Source organism: Monodelphis domestica, chromosome 4 (genome assembly GCF_027887165.1).
Source record: "Monodelphis domestica isolate mMonDom1 chromosome 4, mMonDom1.pri, whole genome shotgun sequence".
NCBI classification, from domain to species: Eukaryota; Metazoa; Chordata; class Mammalia; order Didelphimorphia; family Didelphidae; genus Monodelphis; species Monodelphis domestica.
Genome location: NC_077230.1, coordinates 161,502,971 through 161,526,672, shown reverse-complemented (window position 1 = coordinate 161,526,672; position 23,702 = coordinate 161,502,971). Strand labels below are relative to the sequence as shown.

The 23,702-nt window shown below is 37.5% G+C and overlaps 1 protein-coding gene across 13 annotated transcripts in view; it reads right to left on the bottom strand.

The window, feature by feature from the left end:
- The window catches only part of GPD2 (glycerol-3-phosphate dehydrogenase 2), a 205,853-nt gene that overhangs the window by 94,307 nt on the left and 87,844 nt on the right, over positions 1 to 23,702 (bottom strand). For 12 of the 13 annotated variants that reach the window (XM_056793880.1, XM_007494190.3, XM_056793879.1 and 9 more), the window contains exon 3: positions 4,452 to 4,623. In XM_056793880.1, the coding sequence (XP_056649858.1) occupies positions 4,452 to 4,623 (172 nt within the window). Of the gene's footprint in view, positions 1 to 4,451; positions 4,624 to 4,852; positions 5,002 to 23,702 lie in introns of those variants that run through there. The other variant, XM_056793883.1, reaches the window with a different exon arrangement.

Here is a 23,702-nt window from a genome sequence, read left to right as displayed (position 1 = left end):
TGCTCATCTAAATTCCTGCTGTGTTGACCAAATCTCAGTAAGTCTGAACAAGAGAACACAGCTGAGTCAACTAATCTCATCAAGAAAAAACTTGCCCAATCCTTTTAGGTACCTAGCATCCCATTGTATCAATTCTAAAAACAGGCCTGGCTCAAAGAACTCCTTGCCCCACCATAAGCATGGATCCAAGTACTTTCTTTGTTTAGCAAAGAGTTTTCTGCCCTAAAGCATTCTTAAGTAGGGATGGGGTAGAGATCCTCCCATTTCTGATCCTGGCGAGTTCTCACCTCAAAATGGGGAATGTTTCTCAGTAGGGAATTTGTTCCAATTGAGAATTCCCCGATGGGGAAATTTTTAACATTCACAAGTCTGAGAGATTTCAAGATTTACAGAGGGAAGCAAAAAAAGCCTCTAGAAGACTACATTTGATTTAAGATATAAAGAAGGATCAGGAATCTAGCTCAATGTGCCAGGGACTCTGCAAAGTGCTAGAGACAAAGGAAGAGTATTCCAGTTATTGTTGCTGTTGCTGCTGCTGCTGTTCAGTCATGCCTCACTCTATGCCTTCATTTGGGATTTTCTTGGCAAAGATGGAGTAGCTTGCCATTTCCTTCTCTGGGTCCTTTTCAGATGAGGAAATTGAGGCATGCAGGATTAAATGATTTGCTCAGGGTCACACAGCTAGTAGGTATCTAAGACATAAGATGAATCTTCCTGCCTTCAGGTTCAGTGCTCTATCCACTGCACCACCTAGATGTCCACTGAATATGGAAAGGCACAAGGGCAGGAGACGGAGCACTGAGTAAGAAGCATGGTGTGAACCAGTGTTCCCAAATTATAGAGAAGATTCAGGAGAATCAAGTTTAAGAATACTAGAAAGGGAAGGGGCACTCTAGGTAAGGAACTTTAAATGCTTTTTAAAAAAAGCATTTTATATTTGATCCCAGAAGGAACAGAAAGTCTCTAAAAAAGCCATGGTGGTAAACTTATGGCACGTGTGCCAGAGGGGGCACTCAGAGCTGTCTCTGTGGGCACATACACCATCAGCCCAGCAGAGTTAGCCAGTTTGTCTTGCTTTCTAGCCAGAGGGATGTGAGGCCAGGCTTCTCCCCTCCCCCTCTCCACGTACATCTGAGGACATCACCCGCCCCCTAAAAGATTCACCATCACTGCTCTAGAGCATCTTGAGGGCACCTATGTAATGAAACAGATATAGCACTGAGCCTGGAATCAGGAAGGGTTAAGTTCAAATCCAGCCTCAGACCTTTATTAGCTGTGTGACCCTGGACAAGTCATTCAACCCCATTTGCCTCAGTTTCCTCATATGAAAATGAGCTGGAAAAGGAAATGTCAAATCAGTTCAATATCTCCCAAGAAAATCTCAAATGGGGTGACAGAGTCAAGCCTATACTTCAGGAAAACCATTTTGATGGGCTGAGCAGAAGATGGGTTAGAATGAGAAGAGATTTGAGGCAGGGAAACCCACGACAAGGGGTGATAAAAGCATCTACCAGGGCAGTTCCTTGAATGGAAAAAAGAAGGCATATAAAAAGATTTTTTAAATACAAATTTTGGCAAAGATTATCTATGTGCAATAGATGACAAGTGAGGAGTCAAGAATAACATAATTACAAGCCTGTGTGACTGAGGAATGTCAGTCACTAGAACAAAAAGCTCTGTCAAGATCCCAACCAGACTGAATCATTTGGAGATGGATTGCATGTCTCTGCCATCTGAGGAGTATCCTGGGATGGTTCAGAGAGCCGTTACAAGATTGGCCACCAGGGGACATACTTGGGATCATAGTAACTTTCAAAGAATGCCTTCTCATGACTTGTATGATCATGACCCAAAACAGAAGAAATAGCACTCTTATGGATCCACAACCTCACATTTATGAAGATATCTTGCAGTTAAATGGTGTTTTCCTCATAATAACCTGTGAGATGATAGTGTAAGTATTAGTTACTATCTTTATTACTATTTGGGGGAGAGAGGAGCTGGAAGACCTGAGCTTTCATCTTCCTATTTGAATGCACATTACACTGGTATCTATTTTTTTTTATTTAAGGTTAAACCATTAGTCCACAGTCATACAGACAGAAAATCTTTTGCAGTCTCTCTCAATTCTAGTACCTTCCACTTGTTGATTATTTCCTATTTATCCTGATCAAGATATTTAGATAGATGGATGGAGATACACAAAAAGATAGACAGACACATGGATGAATGGATGGATGGATGGATAAATGGAATGACAGATAGATGGATGAACTAATACAATGGAAAAGATGTCAGTGCATCCTGTATATAGCTTATTTGGAAATAATTGTTGGCATGTTTTCTCTCCTGTTAGACTATGTGTTCCTTGAGAGCAGGAACTGCCATTTGCCTTTCTCTGCATCCCCAGTACTTAGCACATTGCCTTGCACACAGTAGGGGCTTGACAGATTTTGCTAGCTGACTGATCTGGTCTGTGTTTGAGCCAGGACTTGAATCCATGTCTTTCTATCTACTATTCAAAGGTTGCCTCCTTATCCCTCTGTTATACTATAGATGAAAAAATGGAAGCCTGACAAGATCTAACACAATTAAATTAATTTGGGGGCTAAACCCAAACAGGAAGGCAGCATCCTAAGCACCATCTCCCTATTGAAGGACAAGGAACTTGAGAGATCTACTGCACTCCAAGCTTGTCAAAAGATCTCTCTTTCCCTATCAAGTAAGAAAAGCCTGATTCTACCTGGAAAGCTTAGCTCTTTTTGCAATAATCAGTGGCAACAACTTAGAAGAATCGTGGATCTCATTAGTGTGAGGAATGCTCCTTCTGCAGGACAGAAAACAGCTGCTCCAAGTGGTCTTATTCTAGTCATTCATTACTAGATCTTTCCAAAAGATCTAAGAATCTACCCAGCATGCTAGAGAATTATAACACTGGGTACATACATGGGTCCTCCATCATTTATTCTCACTAAACAGCTAGCATTTATCCTTTTTGGGTCTCTTCAATAATTCTTTCCTACCATTTCTGACACACAACTCATCATTGATACTACACTACATTGGTATTTTTTCTTTAAGGTTCAGTCATTAGACAGAAAATCTTTTGCTGAAGCCTTTTAATGCCCATCATGAGCCTTTCCATTGCCTCATGGGTTAGTTACACTTTCGGTTCTTTTGAGATTGTGATGTTCAATAAAACAGTTATATATATAATTTCCCTGAAATAAAATATTTAGAGAAGCAGGCAATTTCTGAAATATGATCTGGCCTGTTCTGGACCTCCTAGCAGCAGTTAGGTGATGCAACACCTAGAACATTAGACTTGAGATTCAGAAACACATGAATTCAAATCCAACTTCATACACTTAATGACTGTATGACCCTGGGCAAGTTACTTAAGCACTGTTTGCCCGTTTCTTCATCTATATAATGAGGAAAATAATAATAACACCTATCTGTCCCAAGATTTTTATGAAGATTAAATGAGATATTGTAAAGTGCTTAGCACAGTGCCTGGCACATAGTAAATACTATGTAAATTTTAGCTATTATTATCACTATTATTTTTCTAAATGACAGTAAATCCAGCTTATAGGTTGTTTTTCAATGTCCATCCAAGATGTCTTTTTTTGTTTACTCGTTTTTCAATTGTGTCCAACTCTTCATGACTCTTTTTGAGGTTTTCCTGGCAAAAATACTGGAGTGATTGGCTATTTCCTTCTCCAGCTCATTTACAGAAGCAGAAACAGAGGCTACAGGGTTAGATGTTCTGTCCAGGGTCACACAGCTAGTAAATATCTAAAGCCAGAATTAAACTTGGGTCTTCCTGATCCCAAGTCAGGCACCCAATACATTTTGCTATCTAGCTTTTCTTTATTCGTGTATAAAGATATAAAGTAGATATATAGTTGGTCTAACATAATGGAAGAGAAGCCAGTGCAGAAGACCTAGGCTCAAATCCTACCTCTGTCACTAACTAAATATATGACCCTGAGCGCCTGACTTGATGTCTTTGTGCCTTAAGCACCGATCTAAGGCAAATCTATTCAATCTTGGAAAAGTTGAAATTTGCTTTAGGAGAGCGCATTTTCAAACCAGGAAAAATCCACAGTGACAAAAATCATTAGTCCTTTGAGTACTCACATAATTCAAAGGGCTACTCACTCTGCTACACAAAAATCAATAGTCATTCTGTCCAAAGCACAATGATGTTCATTAGTGGTTTTTCACTTAATAAGGAGCATATACTTACCGCTTCCATTCCCACTATGATGTATGGGCAACTGGATTAAAACAGGTCATAAGCCAAATCTCTTCCACAATGCATTCACGATCACAAAGCCACGATTTTATGAGCACAGTAATCAGTACATTTAATAAAAGTAAATTACTGTTTGTGATGAAATCAGACAGCCACTTAGGTCGCCCCCACCCACGTCAGGTCTTACCTCTAGTCACAGCATCTAATGCACAGCCAGATCCTGTTGCTCCTCCACCAATAACAAGGATATCAAACTCGGTCGTGCTCTGGAGACTTGCAAGCTGAGCTTCTCTTGAAGGAAGTTCCTTTAGGTTAGTTTCTAGGAAACAATCTGCTGCTTCGACATGGGCTAAGTTGACCTGAAACACAAATGGACCATTCTCACTTGGTTACGTGGAGCATCATTGTAGGGACAGATGATGCAAGCACCCAGAAGGATACAGACAAAATAGATATGAACACCCATGGAGCCCAGCATGCTGGAGCAGCAGGGGCCATTTCCCACTGTCCCTTTGGCCTCCCCGAGCCCCTCCAGCCCGCCTGAAGACTCCATATCCCTGAAGAGAATGCTTAGAAGCAGAGTTCTACCTCGCTCCCTGGTCAACAGTTCTACACTCTGGCCCATTCTTCACCCACTCCCTTTCCAGGGTTGTCTCCTTTGGCCCATTAGAGTGGACACTCCTGGAGAACAGGGACTGTGTTGTTTGCTTGTACCAGTACCCTCAGGACTTAGTAATGTACTAAAACACTTAATAAATGCTGTCAATTATTCATTGTGCTTCTCTTACTAGTTACTGTGAGCAAGTCATTTTATCTTCATGAACCTTAGTTTTTCTGTCTCTGAAATGGGGGGGGGGGTAATAATACTTATACTATGTATTTCAAGGGATTGTGATGTAGAAAACACTTCATAAACCATAAAGCACTATATTAATGGGGGATATTATTAAGTTGTACTTCTTAGTCACAAGGTTTTTGATGTTAAAGCAACACAAATATCCTTATTTTAAATGATTTTTTAAAATTTTTTAAATATTTAGTCTAGGTTTACACAGTGCTAAAACCACCAACTTCAAAGGAAAATGTTAGCTTTATTTATCTGTCAGGTCATAACATGTAACTCAGGAAGTATAAGCAAATACCACAACTATCAAGAAAGGCACCTTCAAAAAAACTTTTTAGACCAATTTAATTCAGCAGAAGAGACTCACAGAGACACACTTTGAACATTAGGACACAAGACCTGGGAAGAAAAGAGAAAGCCACTGGGACGTCAATCATGAGGTCACTTCAGAATCACTACCAAAATAATAAACAAAAGGATGGGGCTGGGAAGGAGCTCCATTGAGGTTCAGCTGCTGTGGGGATGAAAGAATCAGGCACATGCCATCTGGTGCCATCATGCTTTAATTAATTCTTCCTATTAATGAAGTCCTAAGCTTGGTTCTACCTAGAGAATGAATATAAATGCTATCAGTGCCTTCTAAATTTTGGCAGTGTGGGGCAAAACCTTTTTTCCCTATGCTACAGCATTCAGCAGAGGACAATCACAGGGAGACATTTTGGACATTAGGACACAAGACCAGGAAAGAAAAGAAAAAGCCACTGGGAAATCTATCATGAGGCGACTTTTGAGATCATTACCAAGATAATGAGCAAAATGGTGGGTGCTCTGTCTACATGATGCAGACAACTGGTTTCACCAATGTATTCAGTTAACCAACTGGCCATTGTGATGTCCTGACTGCCAAAGTAACTGTCTTTGTAATTTTGGAAAGCATCATGGTACAGTATTAAAGGCTACTGGATTTGGAGTTAGAGGGCTTGAGTTAAAATTTGGTGTCCGCCACTACTTTAGTGACTTTGGACAAATCATTTAATTTGTCTGAATTATTTAGTTTCCTCATTTGTAAATGAGGAAGCTAAACAAGAAAACTCTTATAGTGTCTTCCAGCTCAACATCAATGATCCTGTGAACCTTAAGCAATTGGTTCTCTTGTCAATGGTCTCAAATAAGGAAAACATGAATCTAGTGAAACTATTTTTGGTTATCTGACCACATGAACATAAATTAGGTCATGTCAAAAGAGAGAGAGGGAGAGAGAGGGAAACACTGGTATGCTTTATACACTTTCTTAAAAATCTTTTTCATGGGGGAGGGGGGGGAGAGAGAACAGCTAAAAAGGCCCCAGATATTCGAATGCCTCCAGCTTTACTCATCTCTAACTAGAAAGTACTTATTCAAAACAAATCTGTTTCACACATCAGCAATGGAAAGAAGCTTTGTTTTGCAAAGTTTTGCAGTCATGGTAAGAACTGAGCTCTACCATTTTTTAAAAGGAATTTGAAATACATTATAGTTTTCACTTAATTTATATAATTTAAAAAGTTTAATATACCATAAAAATATGACATTCCAATTTTTTCTTTAAAACTAAAACAAGGGTTCTTAACCTAGGTCTATAAATTTAATATTTTGATAGGATTACAAAAATAAACCAATTAGGTTGAAATTAAAATATGTATTTTGTTTTATTCATTTAAATAATATTATTCTGAGTAGGAGGTTCACAAGCTTAATCAAACTGCCAAAAGTATCTCATGACACAAAAAGTATTAAGATACTATCCACAGGAAGTTGAAAAATTAAGTGTAAAATTATAAACATATTCTGGTTTCTACAACACACAAAGAAAAAAAAGTTTCTTTTTATTTCATTTTAAAAATAATACATTTTATTGATTTACTTTGTTTTTACATTCATCATTTCCAGATATATTCTACCCCAATAGTCTCAAGAAATATTCCTTTGCAACAAAAAGTGACCACACTGGACAGTATAAGCAATGTTCCACATAGTCCCTCATCCTTTTAGTGAAAGGAACACATTTCTCAAAGAACTATTTTCTTTACAACTTCTTGTTGTATGAATGGTCAGCCTGACCAAGGGCAGTAGCCAGGATTTATTACTATTATCAGACGATCACAATTACTCCATTCCTTTCCTCTAATAAAAGTCAAAAATATTTAACTCATACATAATAAGCAGAACTACTAAAATATGTATTATGTATCTTGTTATTAAATATACCTAAAATTTATTTTATTGTAGTTCCTCAAGATTACTTGAATAGCTTTTATTTCTTCAGTATTCCTTCAAAGATCTGAAGAATCCCATGGGTTCTTAAGCCATTGCACAGTAAGCTATGCCTAATATATGATGTCTTTGGTCTCACTTCAGAATAATGTAAGAAGGAGTAAACCACACTGTTCATCAGCAAAGAGGAGGTGATTTTTTAATTAAATTTTTAATTCCTAATTACTCTTTAAAGCTCTTTCAGGGAAGTACAGTTTGAACAACATCAGTTAAATGAAATATCTAAGATGAATACTAATTCAGAAGATAAAACAAAATTTGCTAATTGCCCATAAAAATCCAACTCCAAAGTGCTTTTTACTAATCACTTTAAGTTGTAGCAAAGTATAGTCATTATTCAGTCAATTATTTGAGATGTCAGATCAAAAAAGGCCCTCATTCGTGTATCTGTCCAAATGCCTATTGATAGACTCTCTTCTGTCACTGTCTAAATTATGTATTCTTCCAGTTACTGTTTTCAAATACAACAGGAGCTTTTGCCTTCTTTGCCTTTAACATATTTTCTTAGACCCACATGCATAAAAAATAAATAACTAATGGACTCCTCCACTAGGGACAATGCAATGTCCCTGAACAATCTGCAGGGATCTAAAAAACACTATCCACAAGCAGAGGATAAACTGTGGGAGTAAAAACACCGATGAAAAGCAACTGCTTGACTACAGGGGCTGAGAGGAAATGACTGAGGAGAGACTCTAAATGAACACTCTCGTGCAAATACCAACAACATGAAAATGGGTTCGAACCAAGAACGCATGTGAAACCCAGTGGAATTGTGTGCCGGCTATGGGAGAAGTGGTGGGAGGGGGCGGGGGGAGGAAAAGATAATGATCACTGTTTCCAATGAATAATGTTTGTAAATAACCAAATAAAATAATGTTTAAAAAGTAAAAAAAAAGTAATTTATACCCATTGGTCTTAGGTCTGCCCTCTAAGGACCAAGAATAATAAATAACCCTTCTATATGATAATCCATTATATGTTTGCTGATCTCTTTCCCAGGCTAAACAACTCTAGTTATTTCAATCAATCCACAAATAACATGCATTTGAGACCCCTTACCCACGCTAGCCATTCTTTGCTGCCATTCTCCCTATTTGTTAATGATTCTCCTAAAATGCTAAATATACATATATGTACATACACATGTGTCTCTGTCTGTTTGTCTAGAAATGAAGGTGATATGATGTGAGTCAGAAACCATGGTATGATTATCACTTTCCTCATTCTAGATCTTATAGTTCTATTGATTTAGTCAGAGATCATATTAACTTTTGTGATCATCTCTCTGTACTATTGAATCATGTTGAATTTTCAGTCCACTGAAATCCCTCAGGTCTTTTACATAGCTTCTGCTTTCTAACCTAACCTAAATCCTACACTTCTTAGAGGCTCTAAAAAAACCTATATTACTTATTTTTCCTAAATATAATCTTAAAATAATATACAATACAAATAGTATAGTAATCTAATGGAGAGTTTGAGAGGATGATTATATTACATGGAATTATATTCTATTGGAATTATATTATAGCATGGAATTATATATTTAATGAGGATGATTAAAGTATGGAATTATTTAGAACCAAGGTATTAGGTGAGAGGACATATTGTTCTATGGTAAAACCAATCACTTAGGTGATCTCCAGGAATTGTAAAATCCTGGCAATCAAGAATGTTCAAATTTAGTATTGCAAGATATTGTTGTCATTTCAGTGTATCAACATCCCTATGATATATTACTTTGACACAAATTGACTAGTAGACTTTCTATATAACTAATAAAATTTCTCATCCTAAAAAAAAATAAAATAAAGAACTATAGCAATATTTCTGTGATTAGTAAGCATGGATACCACCTTGGTATTCTAAGTCAACCAAGATATTAAATTCTATATCAGAAACACTTTAGATAAAATGCTAGAATCTAGTCAGCATCTTTTTTTGTTATTCAAAAGCAATGATAATGGCTATAGAAGAATGGTGAAAAATCTACCATGTTACCTACAGTCTACTCCCAAAGGGCATAAAATTATTCTTTGGTCAGTGTTCAGCTTCTTTACAGATTCTTCTCCTCTTAGTCATAGCCCCATTTATAATGATTGGTTTTGAATCTTTTACTTAAGTCTTGAGACTGTCTTAAGAAACATATAGCAATTTTTCTAAAAACTGGGTTATTCCACTTGATATTTAATGATTTGCATGCTAATGTGTCCTACTAATTTAAAAGTCAAATAACCTGTATTTTAAACAAAGCAGCATGCCAATACTATTTAGACCAAAACACTCTCTCTCACTCTCTCTCTCTCTCTCATTCATATATATATTTCTCTACTCTTAGCATATATATGTTAAAAGTAGAGAACTTCTAAGTTCATGAATTAAATGTATTTCTAACAACCAGTTCATGAATTAAGTATCACAAAGTGATACCTCCCTTAAGTCTATAGTTGTGAAAAACACAACATAGTCTCCACTCTATAGGAATCTTAGGACAGGAACCAAAGAAGTCAAACCATCAGGATGGTCTATATTTTTTAATCAACTACTTAAAGGAATCTATGAGCTCACTGATATAAGGCTGACTTATGACCTATCCATGTCTGCCCATACTACTCCATTCTTGTTCATGCTCCCCCCTTAAGTTTGCAGTAAAATATTCATCCAATGGCCTTCTGCACGATTTCTTTATATCACAAAGATATCAATGGAGTACATTGAGCATTCAACTGGTATTCTTTTTTTCTTGCCATATGACCCAGTCTACCCTTTTCATTCATATAAGTGGAATGAAATATTTTACTATTCCTTCCTCCCTTCTCTACTGAGACAAAAAGAAAAACAAAACTTCTGTTATAAACATGTAGAGTTCAAACAAAACAAATTTCCACACTGGCCCTTCTCCACAAAAAAAAAAAAAATTTCAATTTCTACTCTAGCCAATCACTTCTCTATTAGGAAGTAGGTAGTCTGTTTCATGGTTAGTCCACTGGAATTATGGTTAGTCATGGTGTCGATCAGTCCCTAAGTCTTTCAATTTTTTTTTAAACAATATTGTTGTTATTGTATAAATTAATTTCCTATTTCTGCTTCCTTTGTGATGTATCAGTTCATAAAAGTCTTCCCAGGTTTTTCTGAAAATATCCCCTTCATAATTTCATACAGCAAAACAGCATACCATCACACTTATATACCATAATTTGTTCAGCTATTTCCAGGCTGATGAGCAGGAGCCCCTTCAGTTTCTAATTTGTTGCCATGAAAAAAAGCTGCTACATAATTTTTTTGTACTGATGTCTTTTTCTTCCTTTAATGTCTCTAGCTTAGTTGTGTTACCTCTGGGTCAAATGGTATGTACAATTTAATAGCTTTTTGACTATAACTCCAAATTGTTTTTCAGAATAGCTGGACAAAATTTCTTTTCTATGCCTTTGTCGCTTTCTCTCTGATACTTTCTGATCCTTCAATATCCTCACCAGAGCAATATCTCTCGAGGCAATGCTCTCACGAATCTCTTTTGTGCATACTTGTTCTAATCCAGTTGCTTTTTCCATCTTTATTCTCCTCAGTGACATTTCTACCTCCTATAAAAATACATTCAGAACTGTGATGTTAGAATCTAAGTGTGATATCTCCACTTTCCTTGCTGGTGAAATGAGTTTATGAAGAAAATGTCTACAGATGATTTCCATCTTTTGTCTATGTGGTATGTTCCTTCCAACTTCATCTTTAAATATCCTCAGAATAAATACTGAATTGGGTCCCTCATAAAGCTTTAACTGGCTTTACCCTCCAGTGCTTCTCTCTGTTTTATGAGGCAATGCATTTTATAGTCTTCCACCATGTTTCTCAGCAAAATTCTGTATAAAATTATATTCTAAACCAGTACTGACTGCCCTTGGATGCTCTTTTTCTCCACTTATCAAGTCCAGTGTTTGCTAAATAAGTTATTTCAGGTTCTTTTGGTTTTCCTCATTATGGCAACTGATTTACATTGAGTTTCTTATGAAACTATAATAACCAGTGTCTTTTTTATTTCTTCCTTCCATATTTCACTTCTAATCAAGAACTTGCTTAAATAAGTTGTATTATGAGTTGTTTTAATTAAATTCTATAGCTTTCTTTTATTTTAACTTTTAATTTCCACCTTAGAATCAATACTCTATGTTGATTCCAAGGCAGAAAAGTAGTAAGGGCTAGGGTAATTGGGATTAAGTGACTTGCCTAGGGTCACACAGCTAGGAAGCATGGGAGGCCGTATTTGGACCCGGGATCTCCCATCGATAGGCCTAGCTCTCAATTTCCTGAGTCATCTAGCTGCCCCCAATGCTAGCTTTTTCTCATTATATTTTCTTTTACCTTGGCACTTATTCTAACCTTTGACAAATTGTTCTTCGACAATTCACAGATAGCTGTTTCAAGAGTGGCTCCCCTAGACTTCCGGTTAAGATGGCGGCTTAGAGAAAGCTGAAGTTCAGATCTCCGGAAAACCCTTCCCGACCGATCTCAAACTAGAAGCTCCTAAGGCGCCGAAATTCAAAACGATCAACAGCACAGACCCTGGGAACCCTCCTCCTGGACCTGGACCCGGTTCAAAAGGTACGGCTCCCCTTAAAAGCCAGAACCCGAGATCCCTCGGACCTCAGGGGTAGGAGCGCAGAGTCCAAGGCTCCCGGAAGCGGCAGCCGCGCCGGGCTCAGAGAGCAGGGTCTGAGGAACAACAACCCTCAGGGTCTTCTACCCAAGTCCCAGTCCGGGTGAAAGTTACTGCCTGGGGCTTCCGCTGCAAAGAGCCTGTCGGGTCCGGGTGAAAGTTACTGCCTGGGGCCTCCGCTGCAGAGAGCTGGTCAAAACAACAGCAACCCTCAGGGCGGGCAAGACAGCCTCACAGGCTGGATCCTGCTATCCAAGTCTCAGTGAAAGTCTGTGCTCTCGGAGCTTGGGGAAGCGGCAGCCCATCCCCCCGCAGGCCGAGGAAACAGCCTCACGGCCAGGGATTCTGAAGGCAACTTCCGGAAATCGAGCCAGGGGGAGAGTGTGGCCTCGTGGTCCGACCCTTCCATTCCAGTTCCAGTGAGGCATATTCAGTTTAACCCAGGGAAAGCTCATAGAACCATCTGCCCAGGACTGCCTCTGAACACCAGACAGAGGCAAGAAAAACTAATCCTCCACATTCAGAAATGGCAAACTCCACAGAACCACAGAAGCCCCAAAATACCAAGAAAAATAAGAAGAAAGGGGCGACTCTGGACACATTCTATGGAGCCAAAATACAAAATACAGAGCAGATAGAAGAAGATATACAAGAAAATTCTCCAAAATCTTCCAAAGGAAATAGAAACTCTCCACAAACCCATGAAGAATTTGAATCAGAAAGGACCAAAAAGATGGAAGCCCTCTGGGAGGAAAAGTGGGAAATGATGCAAAAGAAATTCACGCATCTACAAAACCAGTTTGACCAAACTGTAAAAGAAAACCAGGCTTTAAAGCAAGAACTAATAAAGCAAAGCCAAAACACCAAGAAATTAGAAGAGAACATAAAATATCTCACCGACAAGGTGATAGATCTGGAAAACAGGGGGAGAAGAGAAAATTTAAGAATAATTGGACTCCCAGAAAAGCCAGAAATAAACACCAAACTGGACATGGTGATACAAGATATAATCAAAGAAAATTGCCCAGAGATTCTAGAACAAGGGGGCAATACAGCCACTGACAGAGCTCACAGAACACCTTCTACACTAAACCCCCAAAAGACAACTCCCAGGAATGTAATTGCCAAATTCCAAAGCTATCAAACAAAAGAAAAAATCCAACAGGAAGCCAGAAAAAGACAATTTAGATATAAAGGAATGCCAATCAGGGTCACCCAAGACCTTGCAAGTTCTACGCTGAATGATCGTAAGGCATGGAACATGATCTTCAGAAAGGCAAGAGAGCTGGGTCTCCAACCAAGAATCAGCTACCCAGCAAAACTGACTATATACTTCCAAGGGAAAGTATGGGCATTCAACAAAATAGAAGACTTCCAACTTTTTGCAAAGAAAAGACCAGAGCTCTGTGGAAAGTTTGATACCGAAAATCAAAGAGCAAGGAATACCTGAAAAGGTAAATATTAAGGAAAGGGGAAAAATGTTATCTTCTTTTACTCAAACTCTCTTCTATAAGGACTACATTTATATCAACCTATGTATACTAATATGTGGGGAAAATGTAATGTATAAATAGGGGGTAAAGAAAGACCAAATAGAATAATGGTTCTCACACAAAGATTCACAGGGGAAGGGGAGGGGAAGAAAACTCCTATAAGAAGGAGAGGAAGAGGGGGGGGGGGGTTTACTTAAACCTCAATCTCAGGGAAATCAACTCTGAGAGGGAAAAACATCCAGATCCATTGGGATCTTGAATTCTATCTTACCCAACAAGGGTAAGGAGAAGGGAAAACCAAGGGGGGGAGGGGGAGAGGGAGAACAAAAAGGGAGGGAAAGAGAGGGGGGAGGGGGAGGGAACAAAAAGGGAGGGACTAAAAAGGGAAACATCAAGGGAGGGGACAAGGGGGACTGATTCAAAGTAAATCACTGGACTAAAAGGTAGAGCCGAAGAAGAAAAGGTTAGCATTAGGGAAGGCAATCAAAATGCCAGGGAGTCCACAAATGACAATCATAACTTTGAACGTGAATGGGATGAACTCACCCATAAAACGTAGACGAATAGCTGAATGGATTAGAATCCAAAACCCTACCATATGTTGTCTTCAAGAAACACACATGAGGCGGGTTGACACCCACAAGGTCAGAATTAAAGGATGGAGTAAGACCTTCTGGGCCTCAACTGATAGAAAGAAGGCAGGAGTGGTAATCATGATATCTGATAAAGCCAATGCAAAAATAGACCTGATCAAAAGGGATAGGGAAGGTAATTATATTTTGTTAAAAGGGACTCTAGACAATGAGGAAATATCATTAATCAACATGTATGCACCAAATAATATAGCACCCAAATTTCTAATGGAGAAACTAGGAGAATTGAAGGAAGAAATAGACAATAAAACCATACTAGTGGGAGACTTAAACCAACCATTATCAAATTTAGATAAATCAAATCAAAAAATAAATAAGAAAGAGGTAAAAGAAGTGAATGAAATCTTAGAAAAATTAGAATTAATAGACATATGGAGAAAAATAAATAGGGATAAAAAGGAATACACCTTCTTCTCAGCACCACATGGCACATTCACAAAAATTGACCATACATTAGGTCACAGAAACATAGCACACAAATGCAAAAAAGCAGAAATAATGAATGCAGCCTTCTCAGATCACAAGGCAATAAAAATAATGATTAGTAATGGTACATGGAAAACCAAATCTAAAACCAATTGGAAATTAAACAATATGATACTCCAAAACCGTTTAGCTAAAGAAGAAATCATAGAAACAATTAATAATTTCATCAAGGAAAATGACAATGGCGAAACATCCTTTCAAACCTTTTGGGATGCAGCCAAAGCGGTAATCAGAGGCAAATTCATATCCCTGAAAGCTCATATTAACAAACAAGGGAGAGCAGAGATCAATCAATTGGAAATGCAATTGAAAAAACTCGAAAGCGATCAAATTAAAAACCCCCAGCAGAAAACCAAATTAGAAATCCTAAAAATTAAGGGAGAAATTAATAAAATCGAAAGTGATAGAACTATTGATTTAATAAATAAGACAAGAAGCTGGTACTTTGAAAAAACAAACAAAATAGACAAAGTACTGGTCAATCTAATTAAAAAAAGGAAGGAAGAAAAGCAAATTCACAGCATTAAAGATGAAAAGGGGGACAGCACCTCCAATGAGGAGGAAATTAAGGCAATCATTAGAAATTACTTTGCCCAATTATATGGCAATAAATACACCAATTTAGGAGAAATGGATGAATATATACAAAAATACAAACTGCCTAGACTAACAGAAGAGGAAATAGAATTCTTAAATAATCCCATATCAGAAATTGAAATCCATCAAGCCATCAAAGAACTTCCTAAGAAAAAATCCCCAGGGCCTGATGGATTCACCTGTGAATTCTATCAAACATTCAGAGAACAGTTAACCCCAATACTATACAAACTATTTGACATAATAAGCAAAGAGGGAGTTCTACCAAACTCCTTTTACGACACAAACATGGTACTGATTCCAAAACCAGGCAGGTCAAAAACAGAGAAAGAAAACTATAGACCAATCTCCCTAATGAATATAGATGCAAAAATTTTAAATAGGATACTAGCAAAAAGACTCCAGCAAGTGATCAGAAGGATCATTCACCATGATCAAGTAGGATTCATACCAGGGATGCAGGGCTGGTTCAACATTAGGAAAACCATCCACATAATCGACCACATCAACAAGCAAACTAGCAAGAACCACATGATTATCTCAATAGATGCAGAAAAAGCCTTTGATAAAATACAACACCCATTCCTATTAAAAACACTAGAAAGCATAGGAATAGAAGGGTCATTCCTAAAAATAATAAACAGTATATATCTAAAACCAACAGCTAATATCATCTGCAATGGGGATAAACTAGATGCATTCCCAATAAGATCAGGAGTGAAACAAGGATGCCCATTATCACCTCTACTATTTGACATTGTACTAGAAACACTAGCAGTAGCAATTAGAGAAGATAAAGAAATTGAAGGCATCAGAATAGGCAAGGAGGAGACCAAGTTATCACTCTTTGCGGATGACATGATGGTCTACTTAAAGAATCCTAGAGATTCAACCAAAAAGCTAATTGAAATAATCAACAACTTTAGCAAAGTTGCAGGATACAAAATAAACCCACATAAATCATCAGCTTTTCTATATATCTCCAACACAGCTCAGCAGCAAGAACTAGAAAGAGAAATCCCATTCAAAATCACCTTAGACAAAATAAAATACCTAGGAATCTATCTCCCAAGACAAACACAGGAACTATATGAACACAACTACAAAACACTCGCCACACAACTAAAACTAGACTTGAACAATTGGAAAAACATTAACTGCTCATGGATAGGACGAGCCAATATAATAAAAATGACCATCCTACCCAAACTTATTTATCTATTTAGTGCCATACCCATTGAACTACCAAAATACTTCTTCACTGATTTAGAAAAAACCATAACAAAGTTCATTTGGAAGAACAAAAGATCAAGGATATCCAGGGAAATAATGAAAAAAAACACATATGATGGGGGCTTTGCAGTCCCAGACCTCAAACTATATTACAAAGCAGCAGTCATCAAAACAATTTGGTACTGGCTAAGAAACAGAAAGGAAGATCAGTGGAATAGACTGGGGGAAAACGACCTCAGCAAGACAGTATACGATAAACCCAAAGATCCCAGCTTTTGGGACAAAAATCCACTATTCGATAAAAACTGCTGGGAAAATTGGAAGACAGTGTGGGAGAGACTAGGAATAGATCAACACCTCACACCCTACACCAAGATAAATTCAAAATGGGTGAGTGACTTAAACATAAAGAAGGAAACCATAAGTAAATTGGGTAAACACAGAATAGTATACATGTCAGACCTTTGGGAGGGGAAAGGCTTTAAAACCAAGCAAGATATAGAAAGAATCACAAAATGTAAAATAAATAATTTTGACTACATCAAACTAAAAAGCTTTTGTACAAACAAAACCAATATAACTAAAATCAGAAGGGAAACAACAAATTGGGAAAAAATCTTCATAGAAACCTCTGACAAAGGTTTAATTACTCATATTTATAATGAGCTAAATCAATTGTACAAAAAATCAAGCCATTCTCCAATTGATAAATGGGCAAGGGAAATGGATAGGCAGTTCTCAGATAAAGAAATCAAAACTATTAACAAGCACATGAAGAAGTGTTCTACATCTCTTATAATCAGAGAGATGCAAATCAAAACAACTCTGAGGTATCACCTCACACCTAGCAGACTGGCTAACATAACAGCAAAGGAAAGTAATGAATGCTGGAGGGGATGTGGCAAAGTAGGGACATTAATTCATTGCTGGTGGAGTTGTGAACTGATCCAACCATTCTGGAGGGCAATTTGGAACTATGCCCAAAGGGCGACAAAGGAATATCTACCCTTTGACCCAGCCATAGCACTGCTGGGTCTGTACCCCAAAGAGATAATGGACACAAAGACTTGTACAAAAATATTCATAGCTGCACTCTTTGTGGTGGCCCAAAACTGGAAAACGAGGGGATGCCCATCAATTGGGGAATGGCTGAACAAACTGTGGTATATGTTGGTGATGGAATACTATTGTGCTCAAAGGAATAATAAAGTGGAGAAGTTCCATGGAGACTGGAACAACCTCCAGGAAGTGATGCAGAGCGAGAGGAGCAGAACCAGGAGAACATTGTACACAGAGACTAATACACTGTGGTATAATCGAACGTAATGGACTTCTCCATTAGGGGCGGTGTAATGTCCCTGAACAACTTTCAGGGATCCAGGAGAAAAAAAAACACCATTCATAAGCAAAGGATAAACTATGGGAGTGGGAGTGGAAACACCGAGAAAAAGCAACTGCCTGAATACAGAGGTTGAGGGGACATGACAGAGGATAGACTTTAAATGAACACTCTAATGCAAATACTATCAACAAAGCAATGGGTTCAAATCAAGAAAACATCTAATGCCCAGTGGACTTACGCGTCGGCTATGGGGGGTGGGGGGGAGGAAAAGAAAATGATCTATGTCTTTAACGAATAATGCTTGGAAATGATCAAATAAAATATATTAAAAAAATTTTAAAAAAAAAAGAAAAAAAATAAAAATAAAAAAAAAATAAAATAAAAGAGTGGCTCCCCTAATCAATAACAGTCATTTTTACCTATTAAAATATAATCAATTGCATTTTTGTGATGCTATTTGGTGCTTTCCACATTGAGTACCTTAAGATTCTTCTCTCAAATAAAGTATTCAGGATGCATAAGCAGAAGGTTTATATGTAGTCTTTTTTTAACCTTTAATTCTTCATTACTATTCCATAGTCTCTAATATTTTTCATATTCTTCATCTATTGCAACCCTTGCATTTGACGTCACTAAGCCACTATATATATGCATTTAATTTGGAGTTTCTTCAAAGAATATCTTTACCTCCATTTTCTGCATGATATTGGTTCATAAGCTACAATTATCTTCATGATGCTATTTTTGGATATAGTGATCATGAACACTGAAATACAAGATTACAAAATATCCCATGCTATTTGGAATATCATGATCCCAAATACCTTGTTGCCTTTGGACACACAATAAACTCCAAGCTCTTTACTTACTTTTCTAAGGAGGCTCATCTTTTCATTCCAATGTAACTTTCTTCAATCTTGTTTCAGAATATTAAGATGGTTGTGAATTAATTTCTCCAGAACCTACTCAATCATTAGACAAGCATGACACATTTAGAGTACCAATTTCTAGGCTCAAGATTATAGAAAGCACAAAAGTTCTGTGAGTCTTAGTGAACCATGTCCCCTTGTCTGCCACTATCACTGTAGATCAGAAAGGAGGCACTGAAGATGAAAGACCAATTTATATTTTCTTTTGTTTCATTTGTTGCCATGACCTAAGAATTCACCAACAAGTGGCATGCAGACTGGTAAGGTCTCTGCAATATAGCTAAGGTGGTCCCTGAAAAGCAGACTCTGTAGTCAAGATGGTACTTGAGGTCTCTCCAGAGCCATATAAGTTACCAATGTTTTCAGGGCACTGGCATAGACTTTGTGAACCCAGAATCACTGCCAGGTCTGCCATTAATATAGGATTTTATATTCTTAATTCTCCATTTCTAATATAAATGTCAGAAATTCTTTAGAATAGCATGCAAAAATAGGTTGTTTTTCACACATAGTTTTGTTTTTTCTTTCTCTCTATGTCCTTGATAGACCAGAGATTCCATACCCCTATATAGAAATATTCTATTAAACATATTAATACTCAAAATCCTTCACAGAATTCAAGAATTGGAATGAACTTTAAAGGCTCTATAATCCACCACATACGTAACCTAAGAATCCACTTTATAGCATCATACAAAAAAGCATTTATTAAGCACCTGCTCTGTGACAGGTACTATGCTGGTTTCTGGGAATAAAGAGAGAGAGAGAGAGAGAGAGAGAGAGAGAGAGAGAGAGAGAGAGAGAGAGAGAGAGAGAGAGAGAGAGAGAAATAGTCACTGGCCTCAAAGAATTTGCATTTTAGGAGAGTAGACAACATGCAATGTGTGTATATGTTTGTTTACACAAAATAAAGATTAGAGTGATTGGGGGCCAGGGGAGGAAGGCTACTAGCATCTAAGGAGGATCAGGGAAAGCTTCGTGTAAAAGGCGACCTGTGAACTGAGACTTAAAGGAAACTTGGGATTATAAAAGAGGTAGAGCCAGAAAGGGGAAGAAGTATATTCCAGTCCTGAAGAATGAATGACCAAGGGGGACAGAACTAAGACTGCTGCTTATCAGCAGAAAAAAAAGCCAAAACTTTGAGAATATTCTTCCAAATCAATCTTTAAAAAGCACTTCAAAAGGACAGGAGTCAAAACACAATATCAAGATGAAGTAAGAGGGCTCTCCTGCCAAAGAATGAATGACCAATGATGATGGACTTTCTCGGTGATGTTCCAAAGCTTCTTCACATGTCCACACTGAGAGCTCACTATCCCCATCAACTTCACACATTGGAGGTACCTCTGCCACTATTTCTTCCTCTGATTGGCAGTCTCCTCCTGGAGCCTTGGTTCCAAGGAGGACCACCAAGTATACCATGCCTGTATTCTTCTCCAGGTGGGACATCTTACTTTCCTGGATGAATTCTATATATCCTGGTGTCAGTCATCTAAATCCCTTTTCCCCACCCCCAGCTTTTCTGTTCAATTTTAAATGTTATCTTCCCCCATTAGAATGTAAGTTCCTCGAGAGCAGGGGCTATCTTCTAGAGCTTAGCACAGTGCCTGGCACATAGTAAGGCTCTTACAAATGTTGTTGGCTTGCTGAATGGAGTAAGGCAAGAGTTAGATGAATCAGAAGACTTTTGCTATTTTCCAGATAAGAGGTAATGAGCAACTGAACAAAGGTGGTGGCTATATGAGGAAGGAGAATGAGCAACTGTGAAAAATGTTGTGTGGGTTCAAATAACCATAAATGGCAACTAACTGGATGTGAGAGGAAAGAGTGAGAAGTTGATGATGACACAAGGTTATGAGGTTATATATTGGGTGACTGGGCTCAACAATTATAGGAAAACAATTATAGGAAAACTCAGGAAACAAAGTTTGAGGAAAAAGGGAAATAAGTGATAGGATGAGCATTGTTTTGGACATGATCGTATGGGGACGTCAGATTCAAATATCCAATAGGCAGCTGGTGATATGGAATTAGAATTCTAGAGAAAGACTAAGATTAGATATACAGATCTGGGAGTCACACAAAGAGAGATTATAATTAAATCCATTGGATCTAATGAAATCAAGTGAGAAGGTGTAGAGATAGATGGGACCTTGGATAGAACTCTGAAGTATATCCACAAGTTATGAATGTAAGTAGTGAATGTTGATTTAACAAAGACAACTAAGATAGTTGGGAAAATAATCACATGAGAACAGCATCTCAGTATCAAAGAGAAGAGGTCAACCAGAGCAGTTAACATGTTAAAGGAAAGTCAAGAAGGGTGAGGGCTGAGAAAATGCCATCATATTTGACAACAAGATCACAGGAAACTTTGGAGAATAAGTTAAGTGAAGGGGTATGTAACTAAGATGTGTAGAGTAGTGAGAAGAATAAAGACAGTGAGTGTAGACAAGTTACTCTATGAATTTAGTTGAGAAAGGAGGAGAGATACAGGATGATAGCTTAAGGGGTTGGTAGAATAACTTTTTTTTAAGGATAGAGAGAATTAGACACATTTGCCAATACTTATATATGTATGTGTGTTGCCCCTCTTAATAGAATATAAGCTCCCTGTAGAAAGGAATTCCTTTTTCTTTTTGTCATTTTATCTCTAGTTTCTATCCTAGAGGCTGACACATAAGAGGTGCTTAAGTGTTTACTCATTGATTGGAGTATTATTGTTCTCATTGTAAAGCTAAAGAAAATGAAATTCAAAAATACTTGTCCTATCACAAGGAAATTAAAGAATCAGAACTTGAATTCAAGTTTTTCAACTCAAAATTCAGTGTTATTTCCACTAAACCATCTTGCCTTATAACTGTCATATAGTGATAGTCATATGAATTTTAGTAAGTCTTAAAAATAAATGATAAAGCATATTTCATCATCATAAAAGGAATTTGACCTAGTAATGCTAAATCTTATAGTACTATAGAGTTCTTTTTTTCTCTGAGTGTTGCAGAGGAAATTTTTTAATCTTAAAAAGAAACACCCAAACTTATAATATACATATCGTTCTTATATATGTAAATACATAGAATTCTTCAAATAAGTCCCCTTGAAAAACTATGCATTCATTCTAATTAGATTGGAAAGGTAAGGTGGCATGAAATTAGAACTCCAAATGCATGAATTAAGTGATAGAACCACCTTTAAGACAATATTCTTTAGAGAACAAGTATGGCTCTCTAGGGGTATTTAGGGGGAAAGGAATATGACAAAATTTGTGTAAAGCACAAAGAGATTACTTGGTAACAACAATGGATGGGCCCAAATGTATAGGGGATATAGTCAGAGATCAAGACAGCTACGAAGTCAAATGATCTAGGGCGAAGAGCTGCATCGTTGGGTTGTAGGACACCCAGCCACCACAAGTTTTGTGGGCTCAGAGGAATGGCTTGTGGTTGGCATTGGTTCCTACAAAAGTCTTTATGTGTGTTCTGAAGGAAAAAACATGAATTTGAGAAGTTTGTTCTGACTTTACAGCGAGAGTGAATGTATTTAGATCGTACCTACAACAGTGTTCATGATAAAAGAGGAGAAATGGATGACAGAGAGTAGTTATTACAAAAGGGAAAAGAAACCAATGGAAAGGGAGAGAAAATGAATTATATCAAGTATTGAAAAATAAGTGACTGAATACAAAGACTCAAAAGTCTAGGTCCTAGTATCCTTTCTATATTGCATATATACCAGGCAACAGGGAGCAATGATGAAAGGCTTAGCTATTCAGTTCTGGCCTTATGACACTTAAATAAATTAGGAACTTCTGAGCTCTTAGCTTGGTTTATTCAGAGGCAGTGAGAATGGTTCTGTATAAGGGTATCTAGGAGACACACTGTTATCTAGAATACTCAGCTCAATTGATGGGGATCAAGATAGAGAAATTGGAGGCAAGAAAATTAGTTATGATATGACTTGCCAAGCAATTTTGATCATAAATACTGCTCTGAGCATTTAGGAGTTTAAAGTAACCTTAGAATATAGGAAGGATGAGAAAAATTTGTTGCAAAATAAAAGGAACATGAGACTATATTCATAACCCAAAAAAAGCCATAGAAACATATTTGAGTGTAACATTCTACATGGTGAAATGTTGCTCTAGAGTTTCTACCTAGGAACAAGCCAGGGTTTGTCTAGAAGGAGGCTCTCGAGCTTCTCCAGTGTGATCCAGTAAAAAGATCACTGGGCCAGGTGCTATACAAATATAAATATATATTCTAGAGACATATGCCTAGAGTTTATATTCTGCCTCTGTCGTTTACTATTTGTATGAGTTCAAGCAACCCATCTTTTCTGGTCTCAATTTTCTCACATGTAAAATGAATACTAAAAGTACTAGGTGACCTCTTGTGCTTCACCTAGATGACTTTTTCATCCAGCTCTAATATTATGACCATCACCTACCTCTCTCTTCCTTCAGTTCTAGAACTGATATAAAATTGGTTCTGTCATTGTGCTATCTGGAATACAGTTCATCTGCTACCCTTTGACATCATATCATCTCTTTCTGGAACAAAATTCTCCTAACTGGCCACCACCTCTCTATGTGTGTAATTTTCCCCCTTTAGAACATAATTTACTTAAGTAATGAATGCTGGAGAGGATGTGACAAAATTGGGACATTAATACATTGCTAGTGGAGTTGTGATCCAACCATTCTGGATGGCAATTTTAAACTATGCCCAAAGGGCTTTAAAAGACTCTCTGCCCTTTGATCCAACCATACCACGGCTGAGTTTATGCCCCAAAGAGATCATAAGGAAAAAGATTTGTACAAAAATATTCATAGCTTTGCTCTTTATGGTGGCAAAAAAAATTGGAAAATGAGGGGATGCCCTTCAACTGGGTA